The sequence below is a fragment of the Erpetoichthys calabaricus genome, chromosome 2 (assembly GCF_900747795.2).
Source record: "Erpetoichthys calabaricus chromosome 2, fErpCal1.3, whole genome shotgun sequence".
Classification (NCBI taxonomy): domain Eukaryota; kingdom Metazoa; phylum Chordata; class Cladistia; order Polypteriformes; family Polypteridae; genus Erpetoichthys; species Erpetoichthys calabaricus.
Window position 1 is genome coordinate 182848402 of NC_041395.2, and position 22683 is coordinate 182871084.

The following is a 22683-nucleotide window of genomic DNA, read 5'->3' on the forward strand; positions in this document are numbered from 1 at the left end:
CTCTGTTGTCAAGTTTCTGCATATATCTGTACAAAAGGCAACTGTCAAAAGCTGAATTTTGTATTGTACCAATAGGGAAAAAAATCAGTTGAACCTTAAATGTGTGTGTGATTAAATGTAAATAACATTTGAGAAATTAAATAGTATCAGGCAATTAGAGATAGCTACAGAAGTGTATTAGGGCCATGGAGAAGAAAAAAAAAATGTGTATGTCGAGAAAAAATTCGACATGTCTACTTAATTCTTGACAGTTCCACTTTAATCTCGCCATTTAAGTCAAGCTTAAAGTCGACATTTCCACTACAAACTCTTGTTGTTTCTCTCTAGTTTAACTTTGCCATGTCGCAAACTTCCACCTTAAAATCAATGTTTACCAGATTTTCTCAAACCCCGTGTCATAACTAATATAGCACATTAAATGCTTTGTATTAAGTGTACCCCAACCGAATCGCTACACGCTTCTTAAACCGATTTCCTCTGCACGAAGATGAGGCGCAGGTAGCGATTGCTACATTGAAAACATTCACTTTATGATATTCCTGCTCTCTGAACATTTAGAATGCTACTTAAAGTATGTATTAAACGTGGGGGAATGGTGGTGTGGCAGTAGTGCTGCTCTCTCAGAGTAAGGAGTCCCCAGGTCTACGTTCAGTTTAGAGAACCTTTATGGCAGATGTGACGAGGCTCCAAAAAGCTGGATGTATGAATGGGTATAGCACTGCTTTAACTGAAATATTGTGTAAATGCTGGGTTCGTGACCTGGTGGTCAGAGACACACACACAGAATACAACGGATGCTCTTCTAAGAGGCCTCTCTTTATTGTAGGAGAGCTGTCTCTGGCAAATGTACCAAACCCCCATTTCCTATCTTTCCTTTTTCTTTCTCCACATAACCAATCACCACATGATAAACGTCTCTGTGAAAGTAAAACTAGCTATAAAAGTTAGGACAGTGTTTGGAACTTTTAAGGAGCTTTGAAAAATCTTCATCATACATGTTTATGCCATCCATTCAGGGTTGTGCCCATACACCAGCAGGCATTGCGCAGGAGGCAAGAATAATTCCTGAACGGGACCGCCAGCTCATTGCAGGGTGAATCCGAGCACATACACACACTAAGGTCAATTTAGCATAATAATACCCCACACATCCTACATGACTTTGAAAGGAAACTCAAGGCAACATCACAACCTCTACACCACTGTGCCAACATGTTTAATAAATGATATTTTCATGATGAAAAGTATTTATGTTACCATTCAAAATTTTCAGAGAGCAGTAATATCATGAAGTGAATGTATTGATCGGTGAACACTTAATACAAAGCATTTAAATGTGCTACATTAGTTAAGACGGGTTTTGAGAAAATCTAGTAAATCATTTATTTTAAAGATGAAGTTTACAACGTTCTACTTTAATGACAAAATAAAACATCAACATGTCGACTTTAATCTCGACAGAAGCATCGAGATCAAAATGGAAATGTCGAGAATAAAGTCGGCATGTTGGATTTTATTCTCAACATATACCATGGAGGAAAAAAAAAAATTTTTTTTTTCCTTCTTCCTGACCCTAAAACACTTCCATAGATAGCTAGGTTCTGGTTCTAAAGGCAAAATTCTGAAATAATTTGCAATGACAGATTAAAGTATATTACTCAAATGGCTCTTTGACATCTTTCTTATAAGGGACAATACAAATAAACCTGCACAAATTGCCAGAAGCATAGTTTTTTGCATTTACCAGCAACATGAACAGCCATTTGGATGATCCACACCCTGACACACACACACAAAAGCACCTGCAGACGCTATTGCTACAAAATCGGTGTACTGTTTATACTTGCACACATACTTCATGCAAATCTGGAGGCAGTGTGAGATATCATGGTGAGAAAACAAACATTCAGCTTTGCAATGTTGTGAATTGCCCAAAACATCCATTAATTTGCCACAATATTATCTGTAAAGGATGGATGTTTAATGATTACATTCATCAACCCAGGGATGTGCCCATTCCAATTAACATTAGGCATGAGGCAGAAACAATCCATGGACAGGGCATCAGCTTATCGCAAGGTGAATACAAGCACCCACGTACACTAGCGTCATTTTAGCATCACCAAATCCCTAAACCTGCATGTCCTTGGAAGGAAACCCACAAGAAAAACATGCAAACTCCAGGTATGGAACACCAGGGAAGTGACTCCCTACTGCAAGACAGCAGTGCTTACCGCTACAACACCATGACACCCCTACATGTGTAATTAATAACTGTGTTCATTACTTAAATGAAGCTATCTGTAAAATGTAACATACATGCTTTTAACACATTTTGTCATGAACATGATAAAGTATAAACCTAAGAATTCTAAATGTCCAGAGAGCTGGGATATCAAATTTAATGTGTTCTGTGTGGCAATTGCTGTCTGCCACTGCTGTCCACGCAGGAGGAAGCCCCAGAAGCACATAGCGATTAATAGATGGGTATGTTTTAAGATGTTTACAACTGTCTACTTTAATGACAAACTAAAATGGAAATTTCAAGATCAATGATGGAATTTCCAGTTTAATAACAAAATGGACCTTCTTCACTGTGTCCCCAATTTTCTCTCTGTGGCTCACAAAAATTCTGATGCTATTATGGGGGGGGGGGGGGGGGGGGGGGGGGGGGGAGAAAACAAAACAAACAAAAAAAAAAACACACAAGTTGGAATCTGTGACCTTTAAAATAGTCATTACAATGGCGAAAATGTAATGCTTGTATTGCCTTTGCAAGAAATAGATGAACAAAAGCACAACAAATACGTTTGTATGTCAGCATTTAGTTTGATATTTGCAGCACCACATCAATCAAAGCACACACATCAATCCTGCAAGATGGCTTGCTGTCACAAGTTGATAGTAAACAGACTGACAATGTTCCAACTTAAAACACACTACACCCTCGATTTTTTTTTTTTTTTTACAGGTACTGCAACTCGTGCATGCAGTGTGAATTTGAGGATATGCTCAGGGGACATGTGAAATGAATGCTGGGAATGCGCTGCATGTAAGCATTCTGAGTGAATTATAAACCAGCCCTAACACTCCAAATGAAAGGGTGGCAAGACAATATAGTGAATATTTAAAACAGCCAATCCTCTAATCAAAACTTCCAGCAAAAACTGGACATACCATTTCATTCTCTTTGAGTGTCCAAACAGATGTTGGCACAACAGCAGAAGTGATGAGGCCTTCTTACATGTAGGGAATGACCTAAGAAATGCTGATGCTTGGCGCCACATAGTTGAAGCCATGCCCGTGGGCCATCAAACCAAGGGAAACTGGCAGCTTCACAGTAAGGAGTAGTAGTTTTTTGGTGGAGTATTTTTACACTGTGTAGACTTGGGTTTTTTTTTTTAAATACAATTTATACAACTTGTCAAAATGCACAGAAATCAATCTTAACCCAATGATCACTTCTACATTGACAGTAAGTAGAAGTCGACCATCTTACAACTGCTCAGATACTTCAGCTTAACCAAAGGAAGCTGAACCCACATACAGTACTAGCCAGATGAAGTGACCACTTTAATAACTCAAGTATTAAAGTTTCCTGTACAAATGGGATTTTCACAGTGCAGGTCTGGGAATTACATGTAACATTTAGATCATACTAGCAGAAACCCATGGAAGCAATTAGATTATACTTGAAAACATCTTTATGGTGCATACAACACCTGACATTTTTAAAAAAAGACCACAAAACACTAATGTTCAATTTTAAGGGTCAGCATCCTGGAGCCTATATACTGCAACGGATTTCTCCTTGGTGCTCATAATTGTGCTTTAATTTAGCTTTTGTTTTCTCTGTAAAATAATGCTGTCAAGAATAAGGACTGAAATCAAGAACTCCTGACGTTGGTCGGGCCTACTTCAGCATGAGTCTGACACTTAATCAACTTGGGACTAACACCTCTAGAAAAGCCAACAAAGGGCTTACAAAGCCATTACAGGAATATAAGGAATAACTCGAGTTTTCTCAAAGCCCAGACAGATACAAAACACTTTATTGGTATATGCAAAACTCATTACATTTGTTGGAGATTTGAAGTCAGTTTAGTTAAAAAGGGGTTCCTAGCAGTTTTTTTGCATACCAAAATACATTCAATACATAGGCTTTTAATAGAGCAAAAAATAAATACTCAGAAGTGTTTGTTAATTTTTTTTATTCACCATTTAAAAGACAAGTTTAAAAAAAAAATCATTCTGATACACATCTTCCTAGGCTGACAAGCTGTACATCAGACTGTATGGGCAGAGATTTTATTTGAGTCCCTGAACATGCAGTATGGAATATACTGTATAATATATATGTTCAAGTATTACAACGTTTTAGTTACAGATAAGGGGTGCTTGGGATGCTTGGGAATAAGAGGTGGGTTAATGTGAACTAAACTTGATCATTTCAAATACTAAAAAGGGCTAAACACAAAATAAGATGGTAGGGGGCAGGTTTCCATATATCCACCACAACCACTTGAAGATCTTTTTGCTAACCACACAATCTGATCTTTTGTGCTAGTAAATCAAGTTGTACCAACTTGTCCACTGGCAGGGAGTTTATGATGTCATTAAATTTCATTACTTTAGGATATTCAACCCAAACACTTAACAAAGCCCATTACTAGGAGGTAGAAATAAAGGCAAATTACTATAATGTTACGGCAAAAACCGATATTACAGTTGAGGATTCTTTGTAACAATCAAGGGATATTTAGAATATTGCAACGACTCAAGTATTACACTGAGCAAAGTGCATTTCTACAGTGTTGCTTTTCAGTTTAAAACAAGCCTACATGGCAGCAAAAAGAATATATATAGAAAGATTTATATATATATTTATATATTTTCGGTCCTTGCAATCTACTGCCACTATATAGAACAGAAGATGTATTTTATTGCATGCTGCTAAATACATTATAAAGTCTCCTAAACATTGAGGGGGGTTCTAAACATCTGATGGTAGACTATGCTTAAGACACTGTATTCTAATTCAGACAGAATTGGCCAAAATCTACCTTAAACATAGCAGGGACCTTTAAGAAGACCAAAAAAGTCCCACAGTGGTTTTCTGGGTCAAGAAAAATTAAGTCTCGGCAATACTAGCACTATTTAAGGCTTTCCCATTTTTTATTTTTTTAATCCACTTCATCTTCTGATTCCTCCTCTTCTGCTGTCTCCAACCACGTTAACCACTGATTTACCTAAAGACCAAAAAAAGATTACATTTCTTTAGATTACGCTGTATTTCATGCAGACGTCACTTCTATTTAACTCAATAAATGGAACGAGTATACAAACAATTTTATAAGCACTGACCATAAAGCTTCACATAATGTGGCTGAACTCTCCTTCCAACTTAGACCTGCAGCATTACAGGTACTTTGCCTAGTTTAATAAAATGCTAATCAAGTTACTTTACTGGACACTTCCAAGACTGATTGTGAAGTTGTAGAAACTCTGCATCTTACATAAAATATTTTTTTAGGACATCTTTTCAATAGCTTAAGTGACAAAGGATCATGCCTCTTTAGAGTTTAACACAGTCCCAAGGAGGGCTGCATTTCTTAATTTTCATCTTTGGCCATTTTCATCTTTGTAGGTAAAGAATTAAAAGTTTCAAATGTTTAACCTTTTGAAAACTAAGGAGCTTCTCAGATGTTTTCTGCATCTTACAAACAATGTTATGCAAAAATTAGTGCCAAAAAATACCAAAAGAATGGCAATTATTTCCATAATCAATCACTACTGTTAACAGAGCTGCAAATCCCACTAACGTAGTAAATATCCTGCCACTATCAACAGAACTGCCTGTATATGGATAAATAGCTGTAAAACATCTGGTATCATCTGGTTTTCTTCCTGAATGGCTTATAAAGTGTAATCAATTTTTAGAGTTCTATACAAAGACAGCCTGATTAAAGAAACTTCACACCATAATCTGTTAAACTAACAGATTTAAAAATACTCCACACATCAATGATTGAGAGGGAAAAAAAAACAAAAAAACAAAAACAAAACCTATTCAATTTTGTGTTAGAAGCAGTGTCAAATTGAGAGATTTCATAAGACCTCAGCAGAGGTTATGTACAGTTCAAGTTTAGTTTGTTTAAAAACTTTGGCATCTGTTAAGTAACAGGCAAATGGTACAGAAGTGGAATTCAAAACCAGTTTCTCTCAAGTGTGCAAACACTGGAATGAACTCTACAAATACAACAAAAAGCAGCAATAAACCCTAGAGTGACAAGTCAAGAAACATAGTATTTCTTACATTTGATAGTGTTTGTTCCCATGAGACTATGATAAATACAGTGGGTATAGAAAAGAAGCACCCCCTTCAAAATACAGGTAAAATTCCGTTACAACGAAATATTTTTATGGTCCCGACAGTTTCCCCATATGACAAGAACCTATAGAAATCTCGTTACTACCAAATACATTCAGCAGATACTTTCAGTACAACGAAGTGCCCAAAAGACCTTGAAATGCCTGAATGAATCATCCAGAGTTAGTTCTGTGGTCGCAGCTCAGTTGTGCACAATGATCCCAAAAATTGTTAAAAATTTCTCTTCAAAAAAACCTTTCCTTATACTGTTTTTTTGCTGTTTTAATTTTCTGTGGTTTTCAGTGATACCTTTTGCTTATTGCTTGTCAACATTTGAAAAACATCCATTGGAATTTAACACAGTCACCCTAAACGGCACACACGAATAAATGATAACAGTTCATATGGGGGGGGTGTGGGGGTGATTTTTTTTTTTTTTTGCATCGCTCGATTGCAGAAGAAAAAGAAAAAAAGACATTGCCAGTGAATTTGGAATTTCGCCATTGACACTGTAGACTTTCTTGAAAGACCGAGCAAAAAAGAAAGAAAAATCTTGGGTTGCAAACGTATACAAACTGCTGCATTTGAAGATGTCGAAAAAGCAGTTTGTGTGTGTTTAAGTGATGCTCGTTCAAGAAACATTCCTCTTAATGCGGCACTCATTCAAGACTCAGACTGTTGTTTTGGGGTGCAAGACCGGGACTTCTGTGGTGCTTCACTGCAGCGCTGTGAGCCTGCCCCAGACAAACAATCTTCCACGATGCGGCAATCACACTTTGGAACGCACTTCAGCATGTCGTCCCCGCTGGGGGTGTGTGTGTGTCTGTGTTTATGGTTATCCCAAAAGAGTTCAGAAACCTGACAATATGAAGGATGATTCGACTTCTGATTGATAACTGTGCTGCCCACACAACATGCTTCCACATTTAGATAATGTTTGCGTTGAATTCCTCCCACCCAATTGCACAGCAGTGCTTCAGTCATTGGATTTGGGCATTATTTGCACCCGAAAGTGTATCACCACAAGGAAATGCTGAGAAAAACTCTCGTCAGCGTAACTTGTAGACAGGAGGAATTGAAAATTAACGTGAAAGAAGCTATTGAAATGATTGCAAACACCTGGATGCAATTTAAAGAAAGCACTATAGTGACAAATACAGAATCTCATTACTACGAAATTTTCATTACAACAAAATTTAGGTCCCTGGCAGTTCGTTGTAACAGAATTTCGCCTGTATTCCCATTTTTTGCTTTACAGCCTTAAATGAAAACACACAAACCAATATTTTTCCAGCTTTACTTACTCAATGTAATATATACTGGCTTCCACTTGTGATCAATTGTAATCAGTGTGATTAGTGAAGCATAAAAACAGCTGTGCCTGGAGGACCCCTTGCTTGGTAGTGCAACTAACAGCAAACAACTGACTATAGGTGGCAAGACACTTTCAAAAGATCTCAGGGATAGAGTTGTGGACAGACATAAGGCAGGAGATGGAATACAAAAAAAAATCTCAAAGGCTTTATCAATCCAAAGGAGCACAGTAAAGTCCATAATAAAGAAGTGGCAAGTGGCCAATGGCCACTTTGAAGGAGTTACAGGATTTTATGGCAAAGAGTGGTCATTGCGTGCATGTGACAACAATTTCACAAGTGCTCCACAATCGTGGCTTGTTTGGGTGGGTCGCAAGGAAAAAGACACTTCTCAAGAAAGGCCACATTAAGGCTCGTTTGAGCTTTGCCAGAATGCACCTTCAAGATTCTGATGCCTTGTGGAAAAAGGTCTTATGGTCAGATGAGACCAAAATCAAACTATTTGGCCTCAATACCAAACGGCATATCTGGCAGAAATCCAATACAGCTCACCATCCACAATACACCATACCTACATTAAAGCATGGAGGTGGCAGCATCCTGTGTTGGGGTGTTTCTCTGCCGCAGGGCCTGGGGCTCTCGTTAGGGAAGAAGGAAAAATTGATGGGGCAAAATACTGTCAAATTCTTGAGGAAAACCTGCTACCCTCTGCCAGAAAGTTGAAGATGGCAGAATGTTTACTTTTCAACACAACGACGACCCAAAGCACTCTCATAACTGCCATCAAAATGGATGAATGACACCCCCAATAAAGGATTCGTGAGAGAATGGATTAAATAGAATTCCACTTTCAAGAATGGACAATCCAAATTCTGACCTAAACACTACTAATTAAAGCAAGGAGATCATGTACAATACTACAAAAACAAATGGACCGAGATATTCTTTGAGGAATAGGACTAAACTCAAAAATAAACGCAGTTCTGATCAACAGTCAAAGGAAACATTTGTTTATGGTTAATGCTGCTAAAGGTGGTACCCCAAATACCAAATTTAAGGCTCCACTCCCACAACCCATGTCCTTAAGACTTAAACAATGTGCTCTACAATGAGAGAAATCTTTTGAGCAACTTATGTAAACATTCATTTTAACTTGTAAAAAAGATCAAATCCATTTAAGGATGCAAAACAGAAATCTAGGAAACTATACAGGATTCAAAAGGCTGGATGCACACAAATAAACAGATCTAAAAAGCTGTCCTACAGTCAAAAGGCTACAGTCCTAGCTTTTAAAAACAGGCTATTTTAAAAGATGTACTACACCACTCCATTTTATACGCCATTTAAGATACTGAACATTATCCAGGTTTCAAACCTTTAAAAGAAGATTTCCTAAAAGGTTAGTCATATTACCTGAAATAATGCTTTGCCTTTTCCAGGGAACTCTTGAGTGATATCTTCTTTCCATGCAAGGAAGGCTTCCTCTTCAATTATTTCCATATCATAAAAATTGACAAAAAACCGCAGTAACATGCCTAAAATTACATTTTACAAAAATATGAGTTCCTCTAATGATCAAATGACATACAAATTAAAGCAGGACTCTTCAACATCTTCACAAAGAGGCAAACAGCTAGATTCAACATATTTTGTACTGAAATTTACACTTACCTTTTGGAAAACTAGTGTTGTTGCAGTGAACCTGCAGTGCATACAATGCACTGACCTGCAAGTCAACATGATCGTGCAGAAACTTCTGCATTACGGGCTTGAAGGCAAGTAGCAGCTGCTTCTCCTGGTCTAGCTGTTCCTTTGTAGGAGCAGTTAACTGGTCATCCCCCTCCGGCAGACTCATTTCATGAGAAATGTACTGCAAGAAGCTGTCAACACAAAATATGGAATAAGAAAACAAACTTTCAAAATAAAACACTTCCTGTATAAATCTGACCATTTTCTTCATAGTCCAGCCTCAGGGCTGGGTATATACCCTTGTAACTTATTTGCAAGACTAACATTTTAAAATACATTATGCTGGACCAATTTATAGTTGGTAGTACTTTAAATACACCAATAATATGCAAACAGAAATGAGAATTCTTTTCCTTTGCTGTAGGTTTAAAAAAATTTAAGTACAATGAACTCTGCAGATTCAGGGAACCAATACATTGATAACATGATAGAGATTGGAACCATAAGTTAATTTCAATATTTTCCAAAGATAAACAGGAAATTATAACAAGGGGAGTCAAAACAGCTAATTTAAAACTAGTGATTCAGCAAATCAACCAGACTTGTACCAGCTAATTTTTTTGTTCAAAAGTGGCCATTTGTAGACAGACAACTTATACATGCTCACCATGTCCTTAGGCACCACTGTTTTGATTTGATGGTCTGTGTCTTTAAAAATGTAGATAATCCTATGCACACTTACTGGTCTTGCTTTGCTTACAATTAAGATGGTAACAGAAAAAATTTCAACACCTGAGGAACAAGGATTCATTCAGAGCCTGATGCCCATATACATTAATAGCCTGGATGGGCAAGAGGAGAAGACTTAAAAATCGATCAAACTACCCAAGGAGTACAAGTGGACCTTTTTGCTAACAAAGACCCAAGAATGAGGCAGGCAACTACTTTTGCTACAATTCATTTAGCCAACTTGTGTATAGCACATTACAAGATCAGTAATGAATATAGCATATATCCGATATACAATTATCAAAGTTAGTTTGCATTTTCTTTGAAGTGTATACAGAATATTTCTATAGAAAAGCAGGGCTTTATGTGTTAAAATAGTATACTTCGCCTAAAAACAGTAGGGATTCTAGAACTAGTAGATGTTAAACCAAAACCAAAAGGTCTTATGATCTACAGAGTGTATCAATGTCTTGCACAATTGGCTTTTCTAATATATGCATTAGAAGACTTTAGATTTTCAGTATAAACTTGTCTAAGCAACAATGTACACAAAAATGGGCATTTCAAAGATAATTAAAAAAAAAAAAAAAAAAAAAAGTTGAGATTTATTAATGTCTGCCAGGAATCTATTTCCTCACATTGCTAACAGACTTGACACTGAAGGACTACGGTTTCGCCAGTTCAACTTAAGTTGATCAAATTCTTGTTAAAATTTGGAATGAAAAAAATCTTTATACTGGTTTTAAAAGATTTAATGAGGAAATAAAAAGGGTGGCTATAAGGAACCTTATTAATGACCAAAGTAGCTCATTTTCGATGTAGTAAGCCTTCGATATTACATTCCCAATGGGAAGGAGTACAACTGGCTACAGGTCTATAACCTTGTACTTCACAGCTAGGAAGCATTTTCTGTTAAAGCAACACTTCGTGCACACTGATTCCTTTGCTCAAGGGACAGAGGATTTCAATTTCCAATCAGACAGTTGCTGTATAATAGAATGTTTGAAATCTGAAAGCAATAGCTTGTGTTATTTTATACTTAGGCTGACCATATGGTCTTAGCATTCATAATTTAGGAATCCACATTCAAAGTCTTGCAGTTTAGATGCAGTTAAAAATTTAAACAGCACTTGCTTACCTACCACTTAAAAAGTTGCCCCACACACTAGTAAGCTGATGCTTCACGATTATATAAAAATGGATTTTCTGTTTAAATAAATTTAAATGTGTTGAACTCCACCTCTTATCATATGCCACCGTTTTCAAAAGGCACCCTTGTTCAAATCACTAGTTAGAACAGGTAAAAAAAAAAAAAAAACAAACCACTCCCTACTGACCTGGTCATAAGAATATTGACAAATCCCTTGTCTGTATGAAGCTTTGGTGAAATGTTATCTTTGATCCACTTATAGATTGCCTGAGGAGATGGGTCTGCCTCAATCTGTTTTAGTAGCTCTTTCTCCAGCTTTAAAAGTGGAAACAGAAAACTAAGTCCTTTTCCTTCCAAGATTTCTAACATACGATCTTTGTTCTGGTCGATCTCTAAAATTGAAAAGATGCCACCCAAAAAATTAGCACAGATTAAACATCTTTAATTTGTAATGTTACATTTTAACAAAGCATATTCACCTGGCAACATCTTTTGCATGTTGACCTTACTTAGCTGAAAAAGTTCAGTGAGCCACTCTCGATCCCTTAATTTTGCAGCTTGCTGAAGACACAGTAAGAACAAGGGAAAATGGGTACCATTCTCCAGAGGCTGTGCCAACTCTGCTATTGTGATAAGCTCTGCAATAACAGCACGGGCTGCAAACTGGGCCAGATAGGATTTAACAAGTGGTATATCCACCTCCAACTTTGGACACTGGTCCAGAACATTTAAGAAAGCCTAAACCACAAAAAGAAAAATGTTGAATGTATGTAAGTTTTAAAGATGACAAATATTAAAATGAACTCAAAATTAATATCCTTGAGACAATGTATATAGAAAAATTGACACTTTGCCCCCCCCATTTGTGTTCTCACCATGAGTCATGTAAGTACATTATCATATTATACCTGCATGAAGTTTTCACCAGAGATTAATCCTTCTTGTCTAAGAGAATGAATGAGTGTACTGGCATGTTCTTTATCATCATCCGTGCGATCCAACGAACACAGAATTATTTTGCTCAACATCTCTGGTAGAAAATGTTTAGGAGCTTTCATCTCTCTGAGACCAGTGACAGCATCATTTATTGTTTTGTTATTCATGAATTCCGTAACAATTGCTTCCTAAAAATTGAAAAGAAAATGTTCACAACTCCCTCAACCACACCAGAAATGCAAGGCAGAAGTCTGAAATTAACATACAGTCATTTTAAGTAGTTCCTCTTTAGCTGGAGCCGGTCTCTTGCTATTTTTGGCAGGCTTCTCCTGAATTGGAGGTGGATTGGTTTTTAGACCAAGCTGAGGTGGCTGCATGGGAAGAACAGGTTTGCAGGATAAAAGAAAACTTAAATATTCACATTTGACAAAGACTTAAATGTGTAGCTGATATATTTCAATAAAAGAAAACTTTATATAGCAAGAATACAATTAAGAGTAATTTTAAAAACTGGAGACTTCAAATTTTACACACCTTTATCATTTTTGAGAAAGTAACAAGAAAACAGGTTAATCTCAGGCCAGTTCTCTATTATACAGTGCTCTCTAGCAATTCAAAACAATGACAGAGATAACATACACACAGCATGTACAATATACCGCTACACATCAGTCTGACTGCAACATTGCCATCCACAGGGAATTGAGGTCTCAGAATTGGCAACTACAAAGCTTCAGATGTTATAATTACATCTTCAGGGAAACAGGAACTTCTTAGGCAAACAATTAACATCCTTGCCAATTGTATTATCAGTTGTAAGTGTGAGCTTCAACTTAAAACTAGCCAGGTTTTCAGCTCTTCTCAGTATTTTTCCAATATGGCTGGTGTCACCATATGTAACGTCCCATTTCAAAATACTAATTAGCCACTCAAAGCCTTTGCTGTCAACCATAATGATGAGTAACAAACTTTGCTCTACAATTGCACACCCTCATGTGCGACTTCTATCAGTCATCAGTTTCCCCTTGCTTGTAGTGCTAATATGGTATATCAACATGGGATCACTGGATACATCTGCAGTGATGTGGACAAAATTTCCCAGTGCAAGTTGAAACTGCATAATCAAAGGGAGACACTACCACAATCTAAAGCAGACCTTTCATTTTTATTACTAGGTGGCAAATATACAAGCTACAAAAACCTGGACATTGAAACAATTAGATGAACACATAAGCTTGGTCCACAACAGAAAAAATCCTATAAGTACATCTGTATATTCCATGCATTGTATTCCAGTAAAAACAAGCTATCAATATGCTAACAACCCAATTGTTCTTTACTCACTCAGAACATGGAATCAATACAGGAAGAACTTCAAGATAAACAAAATCTTCTGTTACGCCTCTACATTACCACCTTTTTCTACCCTCTCAAGCTTAATGTTTGGAAAACATACCGGATTAGATAAATTTTCAGAACTGTATACAGATTGTAGGATGCAAAGACACTTCAAATTTAAAACATCCCATCAATATAATTTTTCCACTACTTCCAAATTAGAAACTCTGCTAAACTGAATCAGCCCAATTTTCCTCACCTATTTCTATTCGAGAAGAAATACTGATCAGTCTTGAAGACTTATACAGCATTTCTAGAATATATAAAAATCATTTTAAAGTCCCGTCCTTTCAAAGATCGTAGAGTACAGTGGGAAAATTCTCTCTTACTCAAAATTTCAGAAAAAGGAGTGGAAGGCAGCTAGGCACAGAATTTACTCTAGTACCCTATGCACAAAGCAAACAGTCAGTCAATTTAAAATCTTAATTGAGTACATCTATCTCATTTAAAATTGTCCAAAATGTTTCCAGGGCAATATCCAACCTGCAAACATTGCAATCAAGCTCCAGCCTCACTGGGTCAAATCTTTTCACCATGTACCAAAAACAAAACATTCTGGACGAAATTCCTGAACTGCCCATCAGACCATCAGCCTTGGTGTCACAATCACTCCTAACCCTTTAAACAGCTGTTTTTTGTGTACTCCCAGGTGGGTTTAAAATGGAGAAGGCCAAAAACTAATTGCTAATGCTATTCTTAAAATTTTACTCTGGCTGCTGGCCTTCATCTCTTGGGTGGGGGTTGAATTTAGTTTTGTCAAGCTTGACTTGATTGTATGGAATATTTACTTGCTTTTAATAAAAATCAATAGTAAACTGCATAATTTAACAGAAGTTGAAGGTTTAGTAATTAATAAACCTATAATATACTTGGCCCCATGACTTGATTGTATGGAATGTTACTTGCTTTTAATAAAAATAAATTATGCAGTCAATTATTGGATTTAAAGAAACTGCGTATTTTTATTAAAAGCAAGTAACGTTCCATACAATTAAGTCACGGGGCCAAGTATATTAATGACTAAATCATTTCACTTGCGTTTAATAAACTGCACAATTTAAAACGCAAGTTAAATGGTTTAGTCATTCATATACCTATAATGTACTTGGCCCCATGTGAACAGTACTGCTTTTTGGATGGTTGTCAAATTGTGGAAACTGATTTCACTGCCTCACCAAAACTTCAGTTCTTTAAACCATAGTTCCTGCACACACATGATTGTGCAATTCACAACATTCAGAATCTTAAATATCAATGAAAGTTATTCTCAATTAGCCAATACACAAATGATACCTCAGCCTAGTATCTGTTCAAAATATCTTGGAGCCCAAAAATAACTTAAAATCCATCACCATAAACAAAAAAAACTTGCTCTATACCCATTCCTCATTTCAAGTTTTTCACACAAACATGGCACAGAAAAGAAATTGATACTGTGACTAATAATCTTAATTGAAATACCTAGCTCTTCAATCTCAGGAAACCAAACAAATTTTCACGCTCAATCACTACTAGCTCCTGTCAAATCTATACATTTAAATGGGTAGACTGCCAACAAATTACTGCTTACTAGATATATCCTACTGGACAAAACTAATTATGCCCTACCTAAACAAAATGTGCTTACAATATATAAATAAAATGTATTACTAGAAAACAAAATGGGACAAAAACGCTTAAAGTATTGCTTCATGAAAGAAAAGCTGCTTTGTGCCATGAGTTTTTCTGAGCGGTCAACAAACTTGTTACCTGGCCCAGTGGTGGCGTGTTTGTTCGAGGTGGTTGCGCACTGGGAGGAATCATAGTTGGGATCTGTGGTTGCAACTTTGGCACTTGATTTTTGTTCATTAGGAATGACTGAGCAGGTCTCAAACTGATCTGCAAGTCAAAGTCAAAAAGTAAATCCAAAGTTATGTATCAGAAGACAGAACAGGGAAAAAAACACAGCATATGCCCTCATAATCTTTGTTTGCTCAAAGGATACTAGCATCCAGTTGGGAGAGATGAAAATGTAAGTGGGGGTGGTTTAGGAGAGAGGGAGTGGTGGGGGGAGGGGGTAAAAAAAGAAAAGAAAAAAGAGCTCAACTGGTTCTAGTATTAACCCTCACAATAACGCGTCTTTTTATAATCACTGGGCAATGCTGGAAGCAATTTCAACTTCATCTTACCTCATCTGCATTCAGCTGTCCTTTCTTAATGAACCGAGGCGGCATATCTTTCGACTGAGCTGGCTGCTGAGACGAATGTCCCTGGTTCTGATTATGATAATGCTGGTTTTGCCCCTGAACAACAAAGATTTATTTTGAAAACATTAAGATCATAAAAAGGATTAATAAGACTTTACACTCCATTTGTTTGAGACGAATTGCTGCCTTTAAGTAGATTACAAGATTCGACTTCCTTTCCTTATTTTGGAAACGGATTAAACAGTTGGGGTTATCGAATGAAAAAGATTTTGCTTATAACTAATAATGACAAAATTTCCATCTGCAGCATATTTGAAATTAGTGTTTTCCAACCTTTGGTGTGTGACAACCCAGTTTTTCCACATGCCAGTGTGTTCACGACCCACTGTGGTTGGAGAGTTGGCACCCCCTCCCTGAATGTACCACAATTGTCTGAGTGGAGGGAAAGGGGGGTGGTCATCCTCTGAATTGTGTGCAATTGCCAAAATGGTTTTTAGGTCCGGATTCCACATGCGATCACCAGAGCATTAGATAAATCAAGCACAATTGTCAATACTTTTCCTACTTGATGAATTGATTACTAGAGAGGGGGGTGGGTCGGGGTTTAATCTGGAGTCGGCCATGGCCGACAAGTTGGGAGGGGCTATAATACTTGAAAATGAAACAAGATTACGCTAAACTAAAAATGGAACCAACTACATTACTCCAACATTCAAAGTCCATTACAACCCATTATTTTCAAGAATGCTGAATGGACAATCTAATTTATAGGTCTTTCATTTCTAGACATAAATTAAGGTATATCAGAGGATCAGACTATGGTGTTGAGTGCATTTTGTTCTTGCAAACTAGTATAAAAGGTTATATCCAAGAAGAGGAGAAAATGCTTTTTGGGTTCAAGGAATGAAAGCCAGTACGTATGCAACAGTTGAAGTCTGTCTGAATGAGAAATACTGAATCCTGATGTTCAATAGAAAATTGAATCAAACCTGTTTTATTTGTTTGACTATGACCTACACAGAACTATTAAAACAGGCATTAAACATCAATGTCACTGCATAACTCAAAAGGATTAATTCACAAATCAGCTTTACTGATCTTTTACATCACCATAAACTAGAACTTTCAGTTCAAGAACAAAGAAAATCATTTAAAAACTCAGTATGTACAATTCGGTCAGCCTTAAATACCTGGTTTGATTTCATAAAAGCTTTGCCTCCAATTTCAAACTGGGACTGAGGAGTAGGCACGATATGTCCACCATGGCCATTAAAGAGTGGATTTGAACGATGGCGACCCATTGTGGGTGAAAATCTATCCTGAATAACTCCGGGACCAGTGCCAATCCCACTACCTGAAATTGAAATAGCACAAATCACATTTTTTACACTCCTAAAAAAAAACTTCAAAACATGATATAAATTGAAAAGAGTAGAAAATATCTATAGACCTGGCATCTGTCCAAACATATCAGCAAGTCCCCCAACAGCTTCTCGATCTAGTTTCATCCTGGGCGCCATAAAAGGTCCCTCAAGAAAAAAATCTGGCCTCAATCCTTGAGACATGTGTGCAGGAATAAAAACACCTAAATCCTAAAAGAAAACATGGAAAGAAATCAATCGGTAATTCAGAATAACCAGTGGCAGGTTGCAGTGAGAAAGAACACCGACACACCCATCACAAGTCACTTTACCTTTACTGCCTCCTGACGAATCTGGTTAATCGTCTTTGGTCCATTATCAATGAAAGCTTTGCGAGGAACCCAGTTGTTTTCTCGCAACTCCACGGTATCCTACAATAGTAAATGCACAAATAAGGCAATGTGCAACTTGATCGGAATTAAAATTAAGTTTAAAAATAAATTACCTGCAGCAGAAAACGAATCCTTGCTGGCAATTCCTTGTTTGTCATTAAGGATCGCATACGGGCAAAGTACTGATCCATTAAAGACTAAAACAAAAAAAAAAAAAAAAACATTTAGAATTTTTTTCTCATTCTAAAAATAATTTACCCTTTATTCCTATCAGATTTTAAATTTAAGGAAAAATTTTTTTTTTTTACTGAACAAAAAATGTATGCTACTGAAGCTAAAATGGAATAGCTATACTCATATCAGCATACACACTATATAATAAGCCTGTTGTAGCCATGTGTGTGCAGCCTGCAGAGGAAAATGGGACAAAAACAAAACTACTAAACATCTTAGAATTTAAATTCTCCTTTTATAACCTGTGATATAGCTATCAGAAAATTGTTAAGAGTTCCATATATAAAGTTTGTGTGTGCTGACCACAATGCTATATCCTTGTCTTTTAAATATTCTAGTGGGATGCTTTTGTGGCAGCCAATCAATCAGATGCAATATTTAACATACAGTACCGATTCCATTCTCTGGACACCTTGTACACACAGACCGATTTATACATACTCATTTCTCTCACGTATTAAGTCTTGAGAGATAATTAGTCTACTTGTAGTCATGCATGACATTCGCTCGGTACTACAGCTTGCATTTTAAAAAAAGCCAATACCATTAGGTTTTAAGAAATTGGGCACAGAGTTTATGCCAAAGTATCTTTTCTTAGGACCTACCTATTGTGGTCAACTACATGACTGCTACAAAAGACTTTGCAGAAATTGGAAACCTTATTGGTATAATTACAAAAAAAAAAAAAACCCATACACACAATTTTCTTTGGCCCAATATGAAAACAGACAAAAGTATTTGGTAACAACCAATCTTTATTCATATTTAAATTATAACATTAAAACAATTCAGACAAGAACAGACCATTCAGCCCAAAGCTTGCCGTACTATCCACTTAATTCTTTAAAAAAAAAAAAAAAAAAAGTCTTCTTTAAGTCCTGCCTTCTAACACAATACTCGTTAGCTTATTCAATGAGTCTATGGTTCTTCGTGTTAAAAACTTTAATGTTTATGCAAAATTTTCTCTCAAGTTTCCAGCTGTGTCCCAGAAAAAAACTCATTTTAAAATATGTATCAATGCACTGTACTAATTCCCTTCATAATGTTAAACACTTCAATCATGTCTCCTCTTAATCTTTTGCCTAAACTGAAAAGGCTCAGCTCTTAATTTTTTTTTATAGCACTGCTGTCGTTTTTGTAGCCTGGAGACCAGAACTGTACACAATACTCCACATGAGGCCTCAACAGTGCGTTCGAAAGCTCGAGCATACCCTCCTTGGTCTTGTACTCTACATATCATGCTACTGTATATAACCTAACATTGTTATTCTTAATGGCTTCTGAACTTCGTCTGGCAGTTGATAGTGTCGAGTCCAGGACAACTCCTAAATCCTTCCCGTAAGGTGTATTCTTGATTTTCAGACCTTCCATTGTATATTTAAACTTAACAGGTTTACATTTACTGAAATCAAATTTCAAGTATTACATCTGCCCAAGCCAATATGATGTCCATGTCTCTCTGTAATTTTATTCAATTCAGATCCACCTATCTTGGCATCGTCTGCAAACTTTATACTAGCTTGCTACTTTACTTATATTCCTGTCCAAATCATTTATATACATTAAAAATAGCAGCAGCCCTAGCACTGACCCTGATTTATGTACGTATTGACTGACTACCCTCCTTAAGAACACAAGGTTAAATATCTGGGGCCTTATGTATAAATGGTGCGTACTCCCATTTCCACGCTCACATTGCGATGTATAAAAACTGAACTTGGAGTAAAGCCACGCACATTTTCACGCTAGCTCAATCCCTGCTATACGCAAGTTCTCAGCTTGGTTTTGCAAACTGGCGGCACCCAGCGTCAAAGCAATTCTTTTGTTCCAGTGTGGTTTCCCTTTCTTTTTTTAGATCCACATCCCTCATGCAGCTTTATCAAATACACTGAAATTAACTGCATATCCCTTATTAGTTTAAGGCATGTGATTGTAATTAACCTGTAACAAAATAATGGTCCACGGAATGGCCAAACTATTACAAATGCCATAGCTGCTTTAGCATTGTTACTCTCAATGGACCACTCAGAGTATATATTCCACCGTATCGGAGTGTGGAATCACAGCTCTACAGCAGCTGATCGGAAAGGGAATTATCAGTATACAGCATCAAGCACACGCTGCCTCAGCCATGTGCACATTCTATTGAACTGCTCTCACACAACAAACTCTTCAGAGCTTTTCCTGTAGGGACATTGCAGGTTAAAAACGGTTTCATCTCAAGAACTATAAACACACTCAATCAGTCCATCAAGTGGCATGTTGGGGCTCCTCGTGTCTGTCTACTACCTCAGAACCTTTAGAAACACCATCTCTGCCAGGACCTAACAATGGTTTGACACTTCCAGTTCTGGGGTGGATATCCCCAGACTGTGTACACCCTTTACCTTGCACCTTGTGAACATGACGCACCTCTGTTCCTGAACCCTTATGCTGTCACCCTCTTAACTGCTACTTTCCTGACCATTAAGCACTGCTTATATCTAGGAAAATTTACTTACTATCTACTGCCAGTTAATTTCTTAACGTCTTGTCATCTCCTATAGCCATTTTGTGCCTAATCATTGTCTTAAAGCTAGATGCCTGCCTAAGTACCACCAATCCCTTCTCTTTATCGCTTTGAAGTCAGCTGATGCCTTTTTTTTAACCACTAAGGAATCATTATTTACATCTGTTAGAACAACGCTGGTTATTTACTTAGAGATGCCAGTGTCAGCCACTACTACTTACTGCCCTGCCTCACCAACGCTAGTTTGAATAAAACATATAAGATCAAGTAACTTTTCCAAATGCTCCCACAAACACACTGCTGCTTTTGCTCCTGTGTAGGCAAAAATAAAAGCCAAATTCCTTCTAAAGCAAAAAAGCGTTAAACTCCTGCTTAGCTCCTTAGTGGCAAACATTTTGCTTCTAAAAACTGGATTTTTTTTTTTTTTAAATTAACTCACCAGAAAAAAGAAACTTGCCACATGCCAAGTCTCTATAGACACGGACATATTCCAAATTTCACAACGGCCACCAAGACAGGAAATTAACACTTGTGAATATCAGAGTATGCTGTTACAACAGAAATTAATGTACATTTCATCAAACTAGTTAAGAAGGGATACAAAAAATGTCAGAAACAAAAAGAACTTTACAGATAAAGCCAAATAATTCACACTCAACACCATGTATACTAATTTATACTAGAGATGGGTTATATTAATTGAGACACCACTTATGTACAGCATAATATAAATATGAAGCTCTAGTAAATAAGAACACACACTGGAGTTACAATACCCCTATGAGGATTAAGGAGGTAGGTAACCTTTTAATCAGAAGCTTTGACGACGGATGTCACTTATTTGTTATAGCTTAAGTGATCCAAACATTAAGTTCTCATTTCAAAAGCAATATCAACCACATTCCTACAAAAGGTTGCCGGTTCAAATCCCCGTCACTGCCAAAAGAGATCCTACTCTGCTGGGCCCTTGAGCAAGACCCTTAAACTGTAATTGCACCAGGGGCACTGTACAATGGCTGACCCTGTGCTCTGACCCCAAGGGGTATGCAAAAATTAAATTCCTAATACAAGAAATTGTATATGGCAAAACAAAAAAAAAAAAAAAAAAAAAAAACACTGACCTACCGATTTAAAAGCTGTGACCCAACATAAATCCATGTACCTTTATAATTAATGAGTAGGTCTTAAGGCAGCCTTTGCCTCTTGCCCCATTTACAATAGTTCTGTTTACTAAAATGTCACGTGAAAGGAATCCCTATAAAAGTCAGAGCATACAAACGATAGGTGTAGAACAGAACCTCTTGCTTAGATGAATTCTGTTTTCACTCAAGATAGGGAGGTATTCAATCACTGACAATATTTCTGTGTTGTAGATGCCTTTATTTTGACAATAGTATTTTGTTTTGGGACTGAAGGCAAAAAATTAAATCTTTAAACCTTTTGAGGGTTGGGAAGGTTAAAGCCTACCTTGGCCTTTTCATGGTCTAATCTGGGTCCCACTGTCCTCATTATCTGACAGAGGCACTCCAAGTCCTCTCCCATATCCTTAAGCTGAACTCTCTTCTTCTTTTCCAAAAGCTACAGAAGGGAGAGAAAAAAGTTAAGTTAAATGTGACATTTAACCAAAAAACCATTTAACCAAAAAACCAACTAGTTGCAGCAATGCAATTCATTTTCAGCTGTATGCAGACTTATTTCATAAAGCTAGAGTTTCACTTTCATATTTTTAACGTCACAGGCATAAACAGGAAAACTGAAATATTAATTGCTTAATATTCAAACTCTGGAGATACTCCATTGTCCATTTATGCTCATTTTAAAATTCAGCTAAAGCACTATTGTACTTATGCCAAAAATTAGATGTTCACATTAGATGCACTTGCAATCTAAAAGCATTAAGCTATGTAAAACAAACACTCTCATCTGGAACAAGCTTGTTTTGCCTAGTACTACTCAAAAAACAAATTTACCTGGAGCTGAAATATAGTGCTTTATTACTGACAGCATAGACTTACACTTTTATCACATTTTCCCCCCCATCTAAATTATGCTACTCTACCCAGCCACTGGGGATCTACAAAACCAGTGCATTTCTCCATGCCGGTTCCAAGCTTGGATAAATGGAGAGGGTTACATCAGGAAGGGCATCCAGTATAAAATTTTGCCTGATCAATACGCAGACAATACCATTTTCCATACCATATTGGTCAAAACCTGGGTTAACAGTAGCCACCACCAGTACTATTAGCCAACACGGTGCTGGAGAGAAACTGAGCTGTTGGCAGAGTAAGAATAGGGGGCACTATCGGAGGCAGAAGAAGAAAAGGAAGGTTAGGAGAGTGGAAGTGAGGGCGGGAACTTTGGATGTTGGCAGTATGACTTGTAAATGGACAGCGTTAGCCAAAATGATGGCGAG

General features: G+C 37.0%; 1 protein-coding gene, 1 long non-coding RNA gene and 1 other non-coding gene across 3 annotated transcripts in view; 1 reads left to right on the forward strand and 2 right to left on the reverse strand.

Moving 5' to 3' along the window:
* Positions 1 to 4194: 4194 nt before the first annotated feature.
* Positions 4195 to 22683, reverse strand: part of LOC114646605 (eukaryotic translation initiation factor 4 gamma 2-like) — a 69896-nt gene continuing 51407 nt past the window's right edge. The window contains exons 9-22 of the mRNA XM_051922573.1: positions 21735 to 21845; positions 17638 to 17721; positions 17465 to 17563; positions 17222 to 17363; positions 16962 to 17125; positions 15754 to 15867; positions 15335 to 15463; positions 12454 to 12558; positions 12160 to 12375; positions 11731 to 11989; positions 11439 to 11643; positions 9355 to 9563; positions 9097 to 9218; positions 4195 to 5249 (exon numbers count right to left, since the gene is read on the reverse strand). Of these exons, the coding sequence (XP_051778533.1) occupies positions 5184 to 5249; positions 9097 to 9218; positions 9355 to 9563; positions 11439 to 11643; positions 11731 to 11989; positions 12160 to 12375; positions 12454 to 12558; positions 15335 to 15463; positions 15754 to 15867; positions 16962 to 17125; positions 17222 to 17363; positions 17465 to 17563; positions 17638 to 17721; positions 21735 to 21845 (2025 nt within the window). The 3' untranslated portion in view covers positions 4195 to 5183. The remainder of the gene's footprint in view (positions 5250 to 9096; positions 9219 to 9354; positions 9564 to 11438; positions 11644 to 11730; positions 11990 to 12159; positions 12376 to 12453; positions 12559 to 15334; positions 15464 to 15753; positions 15868 to 16961; positions 17126 to 17221; positions 17364 to 17464; positions 17564 to 17637; positions 17722 to 21734; positions 21846 to 22683) is intronic.
* Positions 12715 to 13281, forward strand: LOC127526742 (uncharacterized). Its single transcript, XR_007934173.1, has 2 exons — positions 12715 to 13051; positions 13206 to 13281. It is a non-coding gene; the product is annotated as an uncharacterized LOC127526742 (long non-coding RNA).
* Positions 15536 to 15724, reverse strand: LOC114647479 (small nucleolar RNA SNORD97). The gene has a single exon (XR_003715541.1). It is a non-coding gene; the product is annotated as a small nucleolar RNA SNORD97 (small nucleolar RNA).